The sequence below is a fragment of the Symsagittifera roscoffensis genome, chromosome 2, assembly GCF_963678635.1.
Source record: "Symsagittifera roscoffensis chromosome 2, txSymRosc1.1, whole genome shotgun sequence".
Lineage (NCBI taxonomy): Eukaryota > Metazoa > Xenacoelomorpha > Acoela > Convolutidae > Symsagittifera > Symsagittifera roscoffensis.
In genome coordinates, this window is record NC_087063.1 from 5037801 (window position 1) to 5056211 (window position 18411).

The 18411-nt window shown below is 34.1% G+C and overlaps 1 protein-coding gene across 1 annotated transcript; it reads left to right on the forward strand.

Moving 5' to 3' along the window:
* The first annotated feature begins 16260 nt into the window (after positions 1–16260).
* Positions 16261–17928, forward strand: LOC134839036 (tubulin alpha-3 chain-like). Its single transcript, XM_063854432.1, has one exon. The coding sequence runs from the start codon at positions 16430–16432 to the stop codon at positions 17789–17791; it is 1362 nt and encodes a 453-aa protein (XP_063710502.1). The 5' UTR covers positions 16261–16429; the 3' UTR covers positions 17792–17928.
* Positions 17929–18411: the final 483 nt, after the last annotated feature.

Below are 18411 nucleotides of genomic sequence, written 5' to 3' on the forward strand. Positions count from 1 at the left end.
TTGAAATTTTTTGAAAATGACCATGTCAGCAACATAGCAGCATCATAAACGACTCAGCTAATTTTGTTAAATTAGTTGTTAATCCGAAAAAGTCTATATTCTGATTTGATAACGCTTGGTAATCGCGAGCGTAATTACTATAATGAAACTTGAAGGTTTTAATAAACTCGAGTTTGACTGCATTACGGTTTTATTTTATGTAATTTGAAAAAATTTTCGCAATTTTTAATATAATGCTTTTATGCTCTCAGTATTCCTTATGAACAATAAGGTTTAATCGTTTCTCAAAAACATTTGTGCTTTGTCATTCAATGGATTGAACAGAACTGTTGCAGGCAAATGCAACAGGATGGATGCAAAAAAGACAAAATATAACAGAATCAAGATCCTCATCAGAACTCAGAGTCTGAAAAATTAATAAGTACAAAAAACACAGATGCCTGTTTTTCAAGTCACTGAATTATTTCAAATTGATTTTCAAATTTTGAATTGTCGTTGAAAGGAATTTATATTAATTCTACATTTGATTGCCTACGAGTGTTTTTTGAGGTGTTATAAGTAGGTTGAAAAACTCAACTTACATGGCAAAACCCAACTACGCGCGTGCTCTTAACAAAGAGAAAAATTAGCTGCTGTGCAAGTGGCACAAAAAGCGCACTCTATACGGAACTTTAATTAAATTTAAAAGAACGGATCATAGTTTTTTGAAGGTGCAAGTGCAAAGAAAAGCTAAACTAATCATCAACAACTATCTTCTTGTACCTAAATTGTAACTTAAAAATTCTTTTTCATTGTTTTTTTTTGGTAAAAACCAGCTTCTGAATGTTTTTTAGAATCCAAACGAAACGGGACTTCCAAACAAATAGCTACTCGTAAGTCTGTAGGACAATCGGTTTTTGTTAGTCTCGCAACAATCTCAAAAAATCTATCGAAGTTTTTCCGCAAGGAAGATTCATGAAATATTTTAAACCTGCATATACATAAACAGTGCATATGCATTTGTGATTTCTTTTCAACTGCCATGAACTTGCTAAACATCAAGAAGTTTATCATCTGTTTGTCCAAACAAGTCTATGGTGCGTAGGCAGAGGTTTTAGAAATGCTAAATTTCAATTAAAAAATGGGGTTCAATGAAAAAAAAATGGGAGACAGTAGCTTCCGACCCTGCTGTTATGTTCATACAAATCACCCTCAAACTATTAAATTTCAATGATTTTGACAAAAAGTGATTACTCCCATGCTGCTTAAAAGTCTACAGAAAAAATGTTTTTCTGATAAATTTTGCTTTAATTTTAGTAGCAAAGATAAAGCTAAGCTTCGCACTACTTGCAAAACATAGGATGAATTCTAGCTGATGCTATAGATTAGCAAACATAACTTTGAAGTATGTTACAATTGAAGATAAAAGTGGAAAAACAAGTAACTTTTTTCTTCTTTGAAATTGTTAGGTTTTCGAAAAAGTTCCCGATGGAGTTGAAGTTGCGTATTCAAAAAATTGATGCCAGTGTCTTATTGTCCTCAAAAATTTTTGCCGGCCATTTGAAGGAAAAAAACTGGTAAATTAGACAACATAATCGAAGCCGAGATCCAATAAGCTGAAGAACAACCAAAAAACTTGTCAAATAACACTTTGGAAAAATTTCATGTAAATCCCACACAGGATCCAAGGTAGCTATGTAAATAGCGTATGCAAAGTAGACTACATAATTTGGAAACTAAAGTGACAAAGCTTGTGTGGATAAGCATGAAGCCGTAAAACTATCAGTAGAAAAACCATGTCAAAACTCTCTTATCATAGATACAAGGATGTGAGTTCTAGTTACAGCATGAGTAGTAACTAGTACATGGTAGCTTAATTTGAATCTTCGGGAAAATGAGACAGTCAGCAGCATGGCAGCATCATAAATGGTTCAGCTGATTTTGTAAAACTTATTGTTAAACCGAAAAAAGAATACATTTTGATTTCGTAACGCTTGCTAATCGCAAGCGTAATTACTATAATGATAATTGAAGGATTTAAAAAACTTGATTTGATTGCTTCTACGGTATTTTTTAAATTTATTTTGAATCATTTTGGCAATTTCTATTTAAAGCTTTCAGTGACCAACCTTGTTTTTATGATTAACCTTGTTTATTCGTTTCTCATGCCTTGTCATTCAATGGGTTGAAGAGAACTTTTGCAGGCAAATGCAGAAGAATGGTTGCAAAAAAACTAAATGTAACAGATTTTGACAAGTTATTGAGAACAACAAACACGGACGACGGTTTTTCATGTCAATTAATTAATTTTAAATCTTTTTTCAAATTCTGAATTTGTGTTGAAAGGAGACTACATTTGAGTGCCTGCGAGTGTTCTTTGAGGTATTATAAGTAGGCTGAAAGACCCAACCTATGTCATAGTAACTTCACAGCCAAAGCGCCTGGTCTTATCAGACAGAAAATTCAGCTGCTGTGCAAGTGGCACAAAAAGCGCAGACATTTATTTTATTTAATTTTGAAAAAAGTGATTAGTTTTTTTTTCAGAAAAAATGTTGAAGTTATTCGTGCCAAGAAAATTATAAACTGATCATCAAAAACTACCAGCGTGTGCTTAAACTGTAATTTGGGCTTTTGAAAAATTTGTAGAATCCAAACGAAACGGCTGTTCAAAAAAGAACAGCTACTCGTTGGTCTGTAGGACAATCAGCACTTATTAATCTCGCAACAATTTCAAAATTTCTATCGAATTTTTTTCCGCAAGAAAAATTCATGATTTTATATATAAATCATATGCGCTTGTGCTTTATTTTCAATTGCCATGACAATGCTAAATGGTCGGGTTAAAGGAGTTGATCATTTGTGTGCACAAGCAAATCTGTGGTGCTTAGGAAGCGAATTAAGAAATGCTGAATTTGAATTTAAAAACGGGGCAATGAAAAAAAATGCGAGAAAGTGTTTTCTGACGCTGCAGTTTTTTTTCATACAAGTCGTCCTCAGAATATTAAAATTAATTAATATTGACCAAAATTGATTACTCCCATGCTGTTTAAAAGTCTACAGAAAAAAAATATTTTCGAATTTTTTTACTTTAATTTTTGACGCAAAGATAAAGCTGAGTTTCGCACCACTTGCGGTACAACAAACTTAGGCTAATGTCTCCATGACGTTAAAAATTAGAACTTTGAAATATGTTACAAATGAAAAAAGTCGAAAAACAGGTGGTTTTTTTAGTGTTTGAACTGACTTTTTTTTTTACCAAGTCCTACTAGGGTTGAAATTGGGTATTCAAAAAATTGATGCCAGTGCCCTATTGGTATCAAGGATAATACAGCCCACAGAATTGAAGCCGATATCCATTTAGCTGAAGTTCAGCTAAAAATATTGTTAGAGAACAAATTGAAAATTTTCATTTAACGCCCGCACAGGATCCACAGTAGCTAAATAAATAGCGTATGAAAAATAGATTACATAATTTGGTAACTATAGTGATAGTGCTTACGTCAACAAACATGAAGCTGAAAAACTATCATTAGAAAATTCATGTCGAAATGCTTTAATCATACATTTAATGGTTTGAGTTCTAGATATAGCATAAGTAGCAACTAGTACCCTGTAGCTAAATTTGATATTTCTTGAAAATGACCATGTCAGCAGCATAGCAGCATCATAAAAGACTCAGCTGATTTTGTTAAACTAGTTGTTAATCCGAAAAAGTATATATTCTGATTTGATAACGCTTGGTAATCGCGAGCGTAATTACTATAATGAAACTTGAAGGTTTTAATAAACTCGAGTTTGACTGCATTACGGTTTTATTTTATGTAATTTGAAAAAATTTTCGCAATTTTTAATATAATGCTTTTATGCTCTCAGTATTCCTTATGAACAATAAGGTTTAATCGTTTCTCAAAAACATTTGTGCTTTGTCATTCAATGGATTGAACAGAACTGTTGCAGGCAAATGCAACAGGATGGATACAAAAAAGACAAAATATAACAGAATAAAGAACCTCATCAGAACTCAGAGTCTGAAAAACTATTAAGTACAAAAAACACAGATGCATGTTTTTCACGTCACTGAATTATTTCAAATTGATTTTCAAATTTTGAATTGTCGTTGAAAGGAATTTATATTAATTCTACATTTGATTGCCTACGAGTGTTTTTTGAGGTGTTATAAGTAGGTTGAAAAACCCAACTTACATGGTAAAACCCAACTACGCGCCTGCTCTTAACAAAGAAAAAAATCAGCTGCTGTGCAAGTGGCACAAAAAGCGCACTCTATACGGAACTTTAATTAAATTTAAAAGAACGGATCATAGTTTTTTGAAGGTGCAAGTGCAAAGAAAAGCTAAACTAATCATCAACAACTATCTTCTTGTACCTAAATTGTAACTTAAAAATTCTTTTTCATTGTTTTTTTTTGGTAAAAACCAGCTTCTGAATGTTTTTTAGAATCCAAACGAAACGGGACTTCCAAACAAATAGCTACTCGTAAGTCTGTAGGACAATCGGTTTTTGTTAGTCTCGCAACAATCTCAAAAAAGCTATCGAAGTTTTTCCGCAAGGAAGATTCATGAAATATTTTAAACCTGCATATACATAAACAGTGCATATGCATTTGTGATTTCTTTTCAACTGCCATGAACTTGCTAAACATCAAGAAGTTTATCATCTGTTTGTCCAAACAAGTCTATGGTGCGTAGGCAGAGGTTTTAGAAATGCTAAATTTCATTTAAAAAATGGGGTTCAATGAAAAAAAAATGGGAGACAGTAGCTTCCGACCCTGCTGCTATTTTCATACAGTTCGCACTCAAAATATTAAATTTCAATAATTTTGACCAAAAGTGATTACTCCCATGCTGCTTAAAAGTCCAGAGAAAAAAATTTTTTCTGATAATTTTTGCTTTAATTAAGTAGCAAAAATAAAGCTGAGCTTCGCACTACTTGCAAAACATAGGATGAATTCTCCCTGATGCTATAGATTAGCAAACATAACTTTGAAGTATGTTACAATTAAAGATAGAAGTGGAAAAACAAGTAACTTTTTTCTTCTTCGAATTTATTTAGGTTTTCGTAAAAGTTTCCGATGGAGTTGCAGTTCCGTATTCAAAAAATTGATGCCAGTGTCTTATTGATCTCAAAAATTTTTGCCGGACATTTGAAGGAAAAAAATTGGTAAATTAGACAACATAATCGAAGCCGAGATCCAATAAGCTGAAGAACAACCAAAAAACTTGTCAAATAACATTTTGGAAAAATTTCATGTAACTCCCACACAGGATCCACGGTAGCTATATAAATAGCGTATGCAAAGTGGACTATATAATTTGGAAACTTAAATGACAAAGCTTGCGTGGATAAACATGAAGACATAAAACTATCAGTAGAAAAACCATGTCAAAACTTTCTTATCATAGATACAAGGTTGTGAGTTCTAGTTGCAGCATGAGTAGTAACTAGTACCCGGTAGCTTTATTTGAATCTTTAGGAAAATGAGCATGTCAGCAGCATAGCAGCATCATAAATTGTTCAGCTGATTTTGTAAAACTTATTGTTAAACCGAAAAAAGAATACTTTCTGATTTCGTAACGCTTGCTAATCGCAAGCGTAATTACTATAATGATAATTGAAGGATTTAAAAAACTTGATTTGATTGCATTTACAGTTTTTTGAATTTATTTTGAATCGTTTCAGCAATTTCTTTTTAAAGCTTTCAGTGAACAACTTTGTTTTCATGACCAAAATTGTTTATTCGTTTCTCATGCCTTGTCATTCAATGGGTTGAACAGAACTGTTGCAGGCAATTGCAGAAGGATGGTTGCAAAAAAAAAATATAACAGACTAAAGTTCCTCGTCAGATTTTAGATTTTGACAAGTTATTGAGAACAACAAACACGGACGCCGGTTTTTCATGTCAATGAATTAATTTAAAGTTTTCTTTCAAGTTCTGAATTTTTGTTGAAAGGATTTTATATTAAGACTACATTTGAGTGCCTGCGAGTGTTCTTCGAGGTATTATAAGTAGGCTGAAAGACCCAACCTATGTCATAGTAACTTCACAGTCAAAGCGCCTGGTCTTATCAGAGAGAAAAATTAGCTGCTGTGCAAGTGGCACAAAAAGCGCACTCTATATTGAACTTTATTTAAATTTAAAAAAACGAATCATAATTTTTTCAAATAAATTGTTCAATGTATTAGTGCAAAGAAATGCTAAACTAATCATCAAAAACTATCTTCTGGTGCCTAAATTGTAACTTAAAAACCTTTTTCAATGTTTTTTTTGGTAAAAACCAGCTTCTGAATGATTTTTAGAATCCAAATGAAACGGGACTCCCAAACAAATAGCTACTCGTAAGTCTGTAGAACAATCGGCTTTTGTTAGTCTCGCAACAACCTCAAAAAAGCTATCGAAGTTTCTCCGCAAGGAAGATTCATGCATTATTTTAAACCTGTATATACATAAATAGTGCTTAGGCATTTGTTATTTTTTTTCAACTGCCATGAACTTGCTAAACATCAAGAAGTTTATCATCTGTTCGTCGAAACAAGTCTGTGGTGCGTAGGAAGATGTTTAAGAAAGGCTAAATTTTAATTTTAAATAAGGGGTCAAGGAAAAGAAATGGGAGACAGTCTCTTCCGACCCTGCTGCTATTTTTATACAGTTCGCACTCAAAATATTAAATTTCAATAATTTTGACCAAAAGTGATTACTCCCATGCTGCTTAAAAGTCCAGAGAAAAAATTTTTTTCTGATAATTTTTGCTTTAATTAAGTAGCAAAAATAAAGCTGAGCTTCGCACTACTTGCAAAACATAGGATGAATTCTCCCTGATGCTATAGATTAGCAAACATAACTTTGAAGTATGATACAATTAAAGATAGAAGTGGAAAAACAAGTAACTTTTTTCTTCTTTGAATTTATTTAGGTTTTCGAAAAAGTTTCCGATGGAGTTGCAGTTCCGTATTCAAAAAATTGATGCCAGTGTCTTATTGATCTCAAAAATTTTTGCCGGACATTTGAAGGAAAAAAATTGGTAAATTAGACAACATAATCGAAGCCGAGATCCAATAAGCTGAAGAACAACCAAAAATTTTGTCAAATAACATTTTGGAAAAATTTCATGTAACTCCCACACAGGATCCACGGTAGCTATATAAATAGCGTATGCAAAGTAGACTATATAATTTGGAAACTTAAATGACAAAGCTTGCGTGGATAAGCATGAAGACATAAAACTATCAGTAGAAAAACCATGTCAAAACTTTCTTATCATAGATACAAGGTTGTGAGTTCTAGTTGCAGCATGAGTAGTAACTAGTACCCGGTAGCTTAATTTAAATCTTTAGAAAATGAGCATGTCAGCAGCATAGCAGCATCATAAATTGTTCAGCTGATTTTGTAAAACTTATTGTTAAACCGAAAAAAGAATACTTTCCGATTTCGTAACGCTTGCTAATCGCAAGCGTAATTACTATAATGATAATTGAAGGATTTAAAAAACTTGATTTGATTGCATTTACGGTATTTTTGAATTTATTTTGAATCGTTTCAGCAATTTCTTTTTAAAGCTTTCAGTGAACAACCTTGTTTTCATGACCAAAATTGTTTATTCGTTTCTCATGCCTTGTCATTCAATTGGTTGAACAGAACTGTTGCAGGCAAATGCAGAAGGATGGTTGCAAAAAAAAAAATATAACAGACTAAAGTTCCTAACCAGATTTTAGATTTTGACAAGTTATTGAGAACAACAAACACGGACGCCGGTTTTTCACGTCAATGAATTAATTTAAAGTTTTTTTTCAAGTTCTGAATTTTTGTTGAAAGGATTTTATATTAAGACTACATTTGAGTGCCTGCGAGTGTTCTTTGAGGTATTATAAGTAGGCTGAAAGAACCAACCTATGTCATAGTAACTTCACAGTCAAAGCGCCTGGTCTTATCAGAGAGAAAATTCAGCCGATGTGCAAGTGGCACAAAAAGAGCAGACATTTATTTTTTTTTAATTTAAAAAAAAAAAAAACGATTATACTTTTTTTCAGAAAAATTGTTGAAGTTATTTGTGCCAAAGAAATGATAAACTAGTCATCAAAACTATCATCATGTGCTTAATTTGTAATTTGGGCTCCTGGAAAAGTTGTAGAATCCAAACGAAACGGCTGTTCAAAAAAGAACAGCTACTCGTTGGTCTGTAGGACAATCAGCACTTTTTAATCTCGCAAAAATTTCAAAATTTCAATCGAATTTTTTCCGCAAGAAAGATTCATGATTTACTTTAAACATCTGTGTATAAATACATATTTCATGTGAGTTATTTTCAATTGCCATGACAATGCTAAATGGTCGGGTTAAAGGAGTTGATCATCTGTTTGCACAAACAAATCTGTGGTGCGTAGGAAACGGTGTAAGAAATGCTAAACTTGAATTTAAAAACGGGGCAACGAAAAAAATGGGATTAAGTGTTTTCTGACGCTGCAGTTTATTTTTCATACAATATTTGTCCTCAGAATATTAAAATTAATTAAAATTGACCAGAATTGATTACTCCCATGCTGTTTAAATTCTACAAAAAAAATGTTTGAGAACAATTTCTGCTTTACTTTTTGTATCAGAAGTAAAGCTGAGCTTCACTCCACTTGCAATACAACAATTTTAGAACGAGTTCTCCCTGACGCTATAAACTAGCAAACATAACTTCAAAGTATGTTACAATTGAAGACAGAAATGGAAAAACAAAGGACTTTTTTCGTCTTTGAATTTATTTAAGTTTTTCAAAAAGGTCCTGATGGAGGTGCCACTGTCTTACTGATCTCAAAAGTACTGCCGGACATTTAAAGGAAAAATAGTGGGAAATTAGCCATCAGTATCGAAATCGAGATCCAATAAGCTGATTAGCAACCAAAAACCTTGTCAAATAACATATTGGAAAGAATTTCATGTAACTCCCACACAGGATCCACGGTAACTATATAAATAGCGTATGCAAAGTAGACTACAAAATTTGAAAGCTAAACTGACAAAGCTTGCGTGGATAAGCATGAAGACATAAAACTATCAGTAGAAAAACCATGTCAAAACTTTCTTATCATAGATACAAGGTTGTGAGTTCTAGTTGCAGCAGGAGTAGTAACTAGTACCCGGTAGCTTAAAGACCCAACCTATGTCATAGTAACTTCACAGTCAAAGCGCCTGGTCTTATCAGAGAGAAAATTCAGCCGATGTGCAAGTGGCACAAAAAGCGCAGACATTTATTTTTTTTTAATTTAAAAAAAAACAATTATACTTTTTTTCAGAAAAATTGTTGAAGTTATTTGTGCCAAAGAAATGATAAACTAATCATCAAAACTATCATCATGTGCTTAATTTGTAATTTGGGCTCCTGGAAAAGTTGTAGAATCCAAACGAAACGGCTGTTCAAAAAAGAACCGCTACTCGTTGGTCTGCAGGACAATCAGCACTTATTAATCTCGCAACAATTTCAAAATTTCAATCGAATTTTTCCGCAACAAAGATTCATGATTTACTTTAAACATCTGTGTATAAATATATAATTCATGTGAGTTATTTTCAATTGCCATGACAATGCTAAATGGTCGGGTTAAAGGAGTTGATCATCTGTTTGCACAAACAAATCTGTGGTGCGTAGGAAACGGTTTAAGAAATGCTAAACTTGAATTTAAAAACGGGGCAACGAAAAAAATGGGATTAAGTGTTTTCTGACGCTGCAGTTTATTTTCATACAATTCTCCCTCAGAATATTAAAATTAATTAAAATTGACCAGAATTGATTACTCCCATGCTGTTTAAATTCTACAAAAAAAATGTTTGAGAACAATTTCTGCTTTACTTTTTGTAACAGAAGTAAAGCTGAGCTTCACTCCACTTGCAATACAACAATTTTAGAACGAGTTCTCCCTGACGCTATAAACTAGCACACATAACTTCAAAGTATGTTACAATTGAAGACAGAAATGGAAAAACAAAGGACTTTTTTCGTCTTTGAATTTTTTTAGGTTTTTCAAAAAGGTCCTGATGAAGGTGCCACTGTCTTACTGATCTCAAAAGTACTACCGGACATTTAAAGGAAAAATAGTGGGAAATTAGCCATCAGTATCGAAACCGAGATCCAATAAGCTGATTAGCAACCAAAAACCTTGTCAAATAACATATTGGAAAGAATTTCATGTAACTCCCACACAGGATCCACGGTAACTATATAAATAGCGTATGCAAAGTAGACTACAAAATTTGAAAGCTAAACTGACAAAGCTTGCGTGGATAAGCATGAAGACATAAAACTATCAGTAGAAAAACCATGTCAAAACTTTCTTATCATAGATACAAGGTTGTGAGTTCTAGTTGCAGCATGAGTAGTAACTAGTACCCGGTAGCTTAATTTGAATCTTTAGGAAATTGAGCATGTCAGCCGCATAGCAGCATCATAAATTGTTCAGCTGATTTTGTAAAACTTATTGTTAAACCGAAAAAAGAATACTTTCTGATTTCGTAACGCTTGCTAATCGCAAGCGTAATTACTATAATGATAATTGAAGGATTTAAAAAACTTGATTTGATTGCATTTACGGTATTTTTGAATTTATTTTGAATCGTTTCAGCAATTTTTTTTTAAAGCTTTCAGTGAACAACCTTGTTTTCATGACCAAAATTGTTTATTCGTTTCTCATGCCTTGTCATTCAATGGGTTGAACAGAACTGTTGCAGGCAAATGCAGAAGGATGGTTGCAAAAAAAAATATAACAGACTAAAGTTCCTCGTCAGATTTTAGATTTTGACAAGTTATTGAGAACAACAAACACGGACGCCGGTTTTTCATGTTAATGAATTAATTTAAAGTTTTTTTTCAAGTTCTGAATTTTTGTTGAAAGGATTTTATGTTAAGACTACATTTGAGTGCCTGCGAGTGTTCTTTGAGGTATTATAAGTAGGCTGAAAGACCCAACCTATGTCATAGTAACTTCACAGTCAAAGCGCCTGGTCTTATCAGAGAGAAAATTCAGCCGATGTGCAAGTGGCACAAAAAGCGCAGACATTTATTTTTTTTAATTTAAAAAAAAAACGATTATATTTTTTTTCAGAAAAATTGTTGAAGTTATTTGTGCCAAAGAAATGATAAACTAGTCATCAAAACTATCATCATGTGCTTAATTTGTAATTTGGGCTCCTGGAAAAGTTGTAGAATCCAAACGAAACGGCTGTTCAAAAAAGAACAGCTACTCGTTGGTCTGTAGGAAAATCAGCACTTATTAATCTCGCAAAAATTTCAAAATTTCAATCGAATTTTTTCTGCAAGAAAGATTCATGATTTACTTTAAACATCTGTTTATAAATATATAATTCATGTGAGTTATTTTCAATTGCCATGACAATGCTAAATGGTCGGGTTAAAGGAGTTGATCATCTGTTTGCACAAACAAATCTGTGGTGCGTAGGAAACGGTGTAAGAAATGCTAAACTTGAATTTAAAAACGGGGCAACGAAAAAAATGGGATTAAGTGTTTTCTGACGCTGCAGTTTATTTTTCATACAATTTGTCCTCAGAATATTAAAATTAATTAAAATTGACCAGAATTGATTACTCCCATGCTGTTTAAATTCTACAAAAAAAATGTTTGAGAACAATTTCTGCTTTACTTTTTGTATCAGAACTAAAGCTGAGCTTCACTCCACTTGCAATACAACAATTTTAGAACGAGTTCTCCCTGACGCTATAAACTAGCAAACATAACTTCAAAGTATGTTACAATTGAAGACAGAAATGGAAAAACAAAGGACTTTTTTCGTCTTTGAATTTATTTAGGTTTTTCAAAAAGGTCCTGATGGAGGTGCCACTGTCTTACTGATCTCAAAAGTACTGCCGGACATTTAAAGGAAAAATAGTGGGAAATTAGACATCAGTATCGAAATCGAGATCCAATAAGCTGATTAGCAACCAAAAACCTTGTCAAATAACATATTGGAAAGAATTTCATGTAACTCCCACACAGGATCCACGGTAACTATATAAATAGCGTATGCAAAGTAGACTACAAAATTTGAAAGCTAAACTGACAAAGCTTGCGTGGATAAGCATGAAGACATAAAACTATCAGTAGAAAAACCATGTCAAAACTTTCTTATCATAGATACAAGGTTGTGAGTTCTAGTTGCAGCATGAGTAGTAACTAGTACCCGGTAGCTTAAAGACCCAACCTATGTCATAGTAACTTCACAGTCAAAGCGTCTGGTCTTATCAGAGAGAAAATTCAGCCGATGTGCAAGTGGCACAAAAAGCGCAGACATTTATTTTTTTTTAATTAAAAAAAAAACGATTATACTTTTTTTCAGAAAAATTGTTGAAGTTATTTGTGCCAAAGAAATGATAAACTAATCATCAAAACTATCATCATGTGCTTAATTTGTAATTTGGGCTCCTGGAAAAGTTGTAGAATCCAAACAAAACGGCTGTTCAAAAAAGAACCGCTACTCGTTGGTCTGCAGGACAATCAGCACTTATTAATCTCGCAACAATTTCAAAATTTCAATCGAATTTTTTCCGCAAGAAAGATTCATGATTTACTTTAAACATCTGTGTATAAATATATAATTCATGTGAGTTATTTTCAATTGCCATGACAATGCTAAATGGTCGGGTTAAAGGAGTTGATCATCTGTTTGCACAAACAAATCTGTGGTGCGTAGGAAACGGTTTAAGAAATGCTAAACTTGAATTTAAAAACGGGGCAACGAAAAAAATGAGATTAAGTGTTTTCTGACGCTGCAGTTTATTTTTCATACAATTCGTCCTCAGAATATTAAAATTAATTAAAATTGACCAGAATTGATTACTCCCATGCTGTTTAAATTCTACAAAAAAAATGTTTGAGAACAATTTCTGCTTTACTTTTTGTATCAGAAGTAAAGCTGAGCTTCACTCCACTTGCAATACAACAATTTTAGAACGAGTTCTCCCTGACGCTATAAACTAGCAAACATAACTTCAAAGTATGTTACAATTGAAGACAGAAATGGAAAAACAAAGGACTTTTTTCGTCTTTGAATTTTTTTAGGTTTTTCAAAGAGGTCCTGATGAAGGTACCACTGTCTTACTGATCTCAAACGTACTGCCGGACATTTAAAGGAAAAATAGTGGGAAATTAGCCATCAGTATCGAAACCGAGATCCAATCAGCTGATTAGCAACCAAAAACCTTGTCAAATAACATATTGGAAAGAATTTCATGTAACTCCCACACAGGATCCACGGTAACTATATAAATAGCGTATGCAAAGTAGACTACATAATTTGAAAGCTAAACTGACAAAGCTTGCGTGGATAAGCATGAAGACATAAAACTACCAGTAGAAAAACCATGTCAAAACTTTCTTATCATAGATACAAGGTTGTGAGTTCTAGTTGCAGCATGAGTAGTAACTAGTACCCGGTAGCTTAATTTGAATCTTTAGGAAATTGAGCATGTCAGCCGCATAGCAGCATCATAAATTGTTCAGCTGATTTTGTTAAACTAATTTTAAAACCGAAAAAAGATTACATTCTGATTTCGTAACGCTTGCTAATCGCTAGCGTAATTACTATAATGAAAATTGAAGGGTTAAAAAAAATTTTTTTCCGTTGACGTTTTTTTTAAATTTATTTCGCGAATCATTTCGACAGTTTCTATTTTATGCTTTCAGTTTTCATTATGGCCATCCTTGTGTATTCGTTTCTCGGAAAATTTTCTGTCTTGTCATTCAATGGATTGAACAAACTGCAGAATAATGGTTGCAAAAAAAAACAAAATATAACAGAATAAAATTCCTCATGAGAATTCAGATTCTGAATATTTATTATGAACGACAAACACGGGCGCCGGTTTTTTCACGTCATTGAAATAATTGTAAGCTTTTCTTCAAATTCCGATTTGTGGTTGAAAGGAATCTATAATATTACATTTGACTGCCTACGAGTGTTCTTTGAGTTATTATAAAAAAGCTGAAAAATCCAACCTACGTCATAGTAACTTCCCAGTCTACGATGTGGTCTTAGCAAAGAGAAATGTCAGCTGCTGTGCAAGTGGTGGCCCAAAAAGCGCAAACTACGTTAATTTTTGTTTAAATTGAAAAAATTGATCAAATAAATTTTTCAGAAAAATTGTTCAAGTTTTTCGTGCCAACGACATGCTAAATTAATCATCAAAAACAGCTTCATGAAATGCAATTCATGGAACATTTTCAAATTTTATTGGGTAAAAACAAGCTACTGAATATTTTTTAGAATCCAAATGAAACGGCTGTTCAAAAAAGAATAGCTACTCGTAGTGATTTTCCCAGTGCTGTTGAATTTAAGTTTTTGAAAATTGGTGCCAGTGTGTTATTGATTTCAAAAGTACTACCGGAAATTTAAACAAAAAAGCGGTAAATTAGCCGACAGAGTTGAAGCCGAGATCCAATAAGCTGAAGATCAACCGAAAACATTTAAAATATATAGGAAAAAGTTTTAGGTATCACCCACACAGGATCCACGGTAGCTATATAAATAGCGCATCAAAGCAGACTTCATAATTTGGAAACTAAACTGACAAAGCTTGCGTCGATAACAATGCAGCCGTAAAATATCAGGCAAAAATTCGTGCCAAAACTCTCTAATCATACTTATAAGAGTGTGTTCTAGATATAGCATGAGTAGTAACTAGTATCCGGTAGCTAATTTTGAGTTTTCATGAAAATGAGCATGTCAGCAGCATCATAAATAACTTAGCTGATTTTGTTGAACTAGTTGTTAATCCGAAAAAAAAGTCTATATTCTGATTTCATAACGCTTGCTAATCGCAAGCGTAAATATTATAATGAAATTGAAGAGTTTAATAAACTTGAGTTTGACTGCATTTATGGTTTTATTTGATTTATTTTGAATAATTTCGGCAATTTTTTATTTCATGCTTTTATGCTCTCAGTATTCACTTTGACCAATCATGTTTATTCATTTTTCTGAAATTTTTATGCCTTGTCATTTAATGGATATAACAAAAATGTTGCAGGCGGATACAAAAGGATGTATGTGTAAAAAGACAAAATATAACAGAATAAAGATCCTCATCAAAAATCAGATTCTGAAAAAAAATTAAAAACAACAAACACGGACACCGGTTTTCCACGTCACTGAATTTATTTTCATTTTTTCTTCAAAAATCAAACTGCTACTGAAAGGAATATATGAAAGACCCACCCTATATCATAGTAATTTTGCAGTCTATGTGTGTGGTCTTAACAAAGAGAAATTTCAGCTGTTGTGCAAGTGGCACAAAAGGCGCAGACTACATTTGTTTTTGTTTAATTTAGAAAAAAATGATCATTTTTTTCAGATTAATTGTTCAAGGTATTGGTGACGAAGAAATGCTAAGCTAATCTTCGAAAACTAGCTTCATGTGCTCAAACTGTAGCTTTAGAAACCTTTTTTAAAATTTAATTGGCAATAACAAGCTACTCAATGATTTTTAGAATTCAAATGAAACGGCACTTCGAAAAAGAATGGCTACTCGTAGGCCGGGAGGACAATCAGCTTTTAATGTTCTCGCAACAATCTCAAAATTTCTATCGAAAGTTTTCCGAAAAAAAATGCATGAAATTTTTTTAAAAAAGAACAGCATCCCAGTGCAATTAATAAACAACCTTATTTTTCTTCGGTGGCCTTTCCTGCTTAAATCATCAAATTTTGATCTAAAAAAGTCCGAATATCTAAAAATTATATGAACGTCCCTGTAGCACAGTGCACCTACTCAATCTAAATCCGATCAATTCATGATGAATTGATCTGAAAATTAGCTTTCGAAAGTCAAAGGCCACAAAAATCTGATAGAAAGTCAATAACTTGACATCTATAATTTGATATTAAAAGGCAACGAAAGTTCAAAAAATAATTTAGACCAAAAATACAGGAGGGATGCTTTGTAACGTTAAGGTTTTTAGTGCCAGGTTGCATTTCCTTTCATTTAAAATTTAGTTTTCAAACACGATTACTTCAAATCTGAAGGATTTAATATCTATACGATCTTGTTATTTTTCTTGATTGAATGCAAGATGATTTCCGATTTATATCAATCTATTTTGTACGATATTAATTATTGACCATCTTTTGACTGCAATAAAGCGCGTATAACTTTTGTTTTGGCACCAAAACTAAATATTTTCCTATACTGCGCATGAATAAATTATTCAAGCGATCTTTCTATAAGCTTCAACGTATCGAACAGCTGATTTTGTTTTCACTACAATTAATTTTTCATCAAGTTTTCAATTTCCCATAGTAACCTCCAAAGCAGCAAACATGCATACCTTTACTCGCATAGCTTAAAAATTCATTCCTCTAACTTCCACTGTTTAAACAAGTTGCTTGTACTTCTCAATCAAAATTTTTCAATTGACATAACCTCAATTTTTCAAAAACTGAACCAAAATGCGTGAATGTATCTCAGTTCATATCGGCCAAGCTGGCAGCCAAATTGGAAACGCTTGCTGGGAGCTGTACTGTCTGGAACATGGGATCCAGCCGGATGGTCAGATGCCAAGTGACAAGACCATCGGAGGAGGCGATGATTCATTCAACACATTCTTCAGCGAGACCGGGGCGGGCAAGCATGTTCCTCGGGCTGTCTTCGTCGACTTGGAACCAACAGTTGTCGACGAAGTCCGAACTGGAACTTACCGACAACTGTTCCACCCGGAACAACTGATCACCGGAAAGGAAGACGCTGCCAACAACTACGCCAGGGGTCACTACACCGTCGGCAAAGAGTTGATTGACATCGTCTTGGATCGGATCCGAAAGACAGCCGACCAGTGCACTGGACTCCAAGGGTTTCTGTTGTTCCACTCTTTTGGAGGTGGAACGGGTTCTGGATTCACTTCGCTGTTAATGGAACGTCTGTCCGTCGACTACGGAAAGAAATCCAAGCTGGAATTCGCTGTCTACCCAGCACCTCAGATATCGACTGCCGTAGTGGAACCCTACAACTCCATTTTGACAACTCACACGACTCTCGAGCACTCTGACTGTGCCTTCATGGTTGACAACGAAGCAATCTACGACATCTGTCGTCGCAACATGGACATTGACCGACCAACGTACACGAACTTGAACCGACTGATAGCTCAAATCGTGTCTTCAATCACTGCTTCACTGCGATTTGACGGTGCTTTGAACGTCGATTTGACTGAGTTTCAGACAAACTTGGTGCCGTACCCGAGAATCCATTTTCCACTCGCGACCTACGCTCCTGTGATCTCTGCCGAGAAGGCTTATCACGAGCAGCTCTCGGTCGCCGAGATCACGAATGCTTGCTTTGAACCTGCGAACCAAATGGTAAAATGCGACCCGCGCCACGGAAAATACATGGCTTGTTGTCTCCTGTACCGAGGCGATGTCGTGCCCAAAGACGTCAATGCCTCGATTGCGACTATCAAGACTAAGAGGACCATCCAGTTCGTAGACTGGTGTCCCACTGGCTTCAAGGTCGGAATCAACTACCAGCCCCCGACTGTCGTTCCTGGAGGCGACTTGGCCAAGGTGCAGAGAGCCGTCTGTATGTTGAGCAACACCACTGCTATCGCCGAAGCCTGGGCTAGATTGGATCACAAGTTCGATCTAATGTATGCGAAGCGAGCGTTCGTCCACTGGTACGTTGGAGAGGGAATGGAGGAAGGAGAGTTCTCGGAAGCCAGGGAGGATCTGGCAGCTCTGGAGAAGGACTACGAGGAAGTAGGAGTAGACTCGGTTAACGCCGAAGGAGAGGAGGGCGAAGAAGCGGAGGAATACTGAAGTCCAGCAAGAAATGAGACGATACTTAACAGAATACCGAAACGAAAAGAGACATACTATGTATACAAGAGACTAAAACTAAATATATATTACACTTATTTAATTATAAAAAATATTAAACAAGTATAGTCGGTTAATGGGCACGAAGCACTGAGAGTTCCGACTACATTAATAAAAAAACTACTTCAATAAAACAAGCAAAAAAAACGAATAAAATTTCATTTTTTTTTCGAATATTTCTGAAGAAAGTTTTTTTTTGATTTTTCACAAATGTTTGCCAAAGAACTGCTAAATGAAGCTTCAAAACCTGGAGTAAAGTTAAGTTTTTCACGGCTTAAATAATATTTTTTAGTCCTGTAGAAGACATAAACGCTGATTTAGCATGAAAAAGTAAAAAAAAAGTTAAAACACACCCGAATATGAATTTCCGCCCCACTTTCGGTGGTCTGGCCAAAAAATGGATGTTAATCTTTATTGTATCAGCTTAGAGATGATAAACTTTAAAAATCCAAACCCAAGTTCGAAGTCCGCCGCATTTCAGCCGATCAGGTAAAGAAAAAAGAATATTTTGAAGCAAAAGCTGCTTTAAAAATGAGATCAACTGAGCAAACACGTACCAG